The sequence below is a fragment of the Perkinsus marinus genome, assembly GCF_000006405.1.
Source record: "Perkinsus marinus ATCC 50983 genomic scaffold scf_1104296971650, whole genome shotgun sequence".
NCBI lineage: Eukaryota > Perkinsozoa > Perkinsida > Perkinsidae > Perkinsus > Perkinsus marinus.
The window spans coordinates 1-1,778 of record NW_003202042.1 but is presented as its reverse complement, the minus strand read 5'-3'; the positions used below and the strand labels follow the sequence as shown (position 1 = coordinate 1,778).

At 53.1% G+C, this 1,778-nt stretch overlaps 2 protein-coding genes across 2 annotated transcripts; both read left to right on the top strand.

Moving 5' to 3' along the window:
• Positions 1 to 473: 473 nt before the first annotated feature.
• On the top strand, positions 474 to 926 carry Pmar_PMAR026990 (hypothetical protein; the record flags this gene model as incomplete). The annotated part of the gene is made up of 1 exon (XM_002766812.1): positions 474 to 926. One exon carries the CDS (start codon positions 474 to 476, stop codon positions 924 to 926), a length of 453 nt encoding a protein of 150 aa, XP_002766858.1.
• A 47-nt stretch (positions 927 to 973) lies between these two features.
• On the top strand, positions 974 to 1,387 carry Pmar_PMAR026989 (hypothetical protein; the record flags this gene model as incomplete). Its single annotated transcript, XM_002766811.1, has 1 exon — positions 974 to 1,387. One exon carries the CDS (start codon positions 974 to 976, stop codon positions 1,385 to 1,387), a length of 414 nt encoding a protein of 137 aa, XP_002766857.1.
• Positions 1,388 to 1,778: the final 391 nt, after the last annotated feature.

Below are 1,778 nucleotides of genomic sequence, written 5' to 3'. Positions count from 1 at the left end.
ACCAAAGTTGGTTGGTTATCGGTGGAGGGCAGCTCATTGTCCTTTTGTTTTATTTTGGCGTTGTGTTATGTTCCTCCAAATGGGCAGTGCACCCATGGAGGAGCAACCCGCGAACGAAGGGATCGCGAAGCTTCGCACCGTGCGAAGGAGGTCGCCGGCGTTGTCTCCTCTATGACAACTCGAGCACCTCGGGCAAGACTCTCCAGGGAACGTCTCAGGACTGAACCGGACCCTTGTCCAGCGAGGGGATCCCACCACCCACTCGCAAGTGCCCCTCCAGGGAGCATGTGAATCAATGTGACTAGTGTCTGAGACATCATCTGCTTCGTAGCAGACCGTCAATCCAACTCACGCAGTTGACGGTGAGACATGGTCGTCGGTCTCTTCTACACGCCCGCAACCTACTGTTGTGAGCGACTTTTTGCTAGCTTACTTTGTCAACTTACTTTGTCAGCTCTTCCTCCTCACACATGATGCCCGCAGATGATCAGCCGACTCGTGAAGAGATCGAAGCAGCCCGAGTCGCTGCGATGACCGCCGGCAAGACTGACAACGGTGACAATGCTGAAGGATCCGCTAAGTGGAAGGACTCTGGTGCCCCTGTGTGTTCTTCCCAAACCATCACCGACCTATCGAGTGGGCTGGCAGCCTTCCTTCAAATGAGTCAAGACGGTACCAACAAACAAAACAAGTCCATCCCCAATCTTGAAGCCCTTCTCAGTGGCACTCCCTACCTTAGGGGTATGTGCCACGACCTCCATCCCGAAGACTCACTGGTCAAGGAGGTTCATTCGAGTTGTCTGAGCAGTGGTCATGCTGACAAGATCAGACACGTTCTGGCGCTCCCGATCAAGTGCTTCTTCCGGCCCAACGAGGATCCCGGTATGATGAGCAATGTCTTCAAAGCTCTATTGAGATGGTTCTGATCGGAAACTGCAAGGCCAACTCTGACAGTGAGTGCGACACATTGCAGATGGGACCACTTCTCACACATCTGCTAAATTGTGCTCAGGCCACCTCAAGGAAGTCCTTCGGTCCTAATGGTCGAGCCTCGGGTCCTTATGGTGCCATCGAGTACCACAACCTCATCCAAGAGAGGGTTGTCGACCTTTTGAGGCAAGGAAAGTCCTTGCCCAGAGCAATGTTGAAGATGGCCAAATACCATGACGATCTCAGCATTCGTGCTAGTGAAGCGGCCGCTGAAGCCCGGAGTAAGTCGCAGAGTAGCTCCAGAAGCAACTTATCCGCTGAGACCAAACGCCGCGGTCAGAAGCAACACCGTAAGGGCGGAGACCGGCGTGAACCACCCAATAAGAAGCCTCGTGGCGGTGAGAAAGGTGCCAATCCTGAGGCCACGTCCTCGACCAAGGCTAAAGATCACAAGTGACGATAATCAGAGCGACCATTAATTCGGGTGTTGAAAGTCCCAGACTGCGATGGGACCATGATCTTCCCTCGCTTCTTCGTTCGCTTGGTTCTTTCCCTTTCTGCCGTTTCTGACCTGTCCCTGACTCTCAGTATGGTAGTATTTACGTGTCGTTGAGATAGCTTTGCGTTGTCTAGTCAGGGCATCAACGGCTACTCGAACTCACTTCATGGATGTGATTCAGAGAGGGTGAGCCGCGACAGCGGAAAGCGCCTTCCAAGTTGCATCTTCTGGAGCAGAGTACGAAGATCACCGAATAAAACGATCTCGGAAGAAATCCCCGCCGTATCTCGGCAAAGCAACGTCACTCATCGAGTCATCAAATCGAACTCACCGAGTGAGAAAAGCCCCA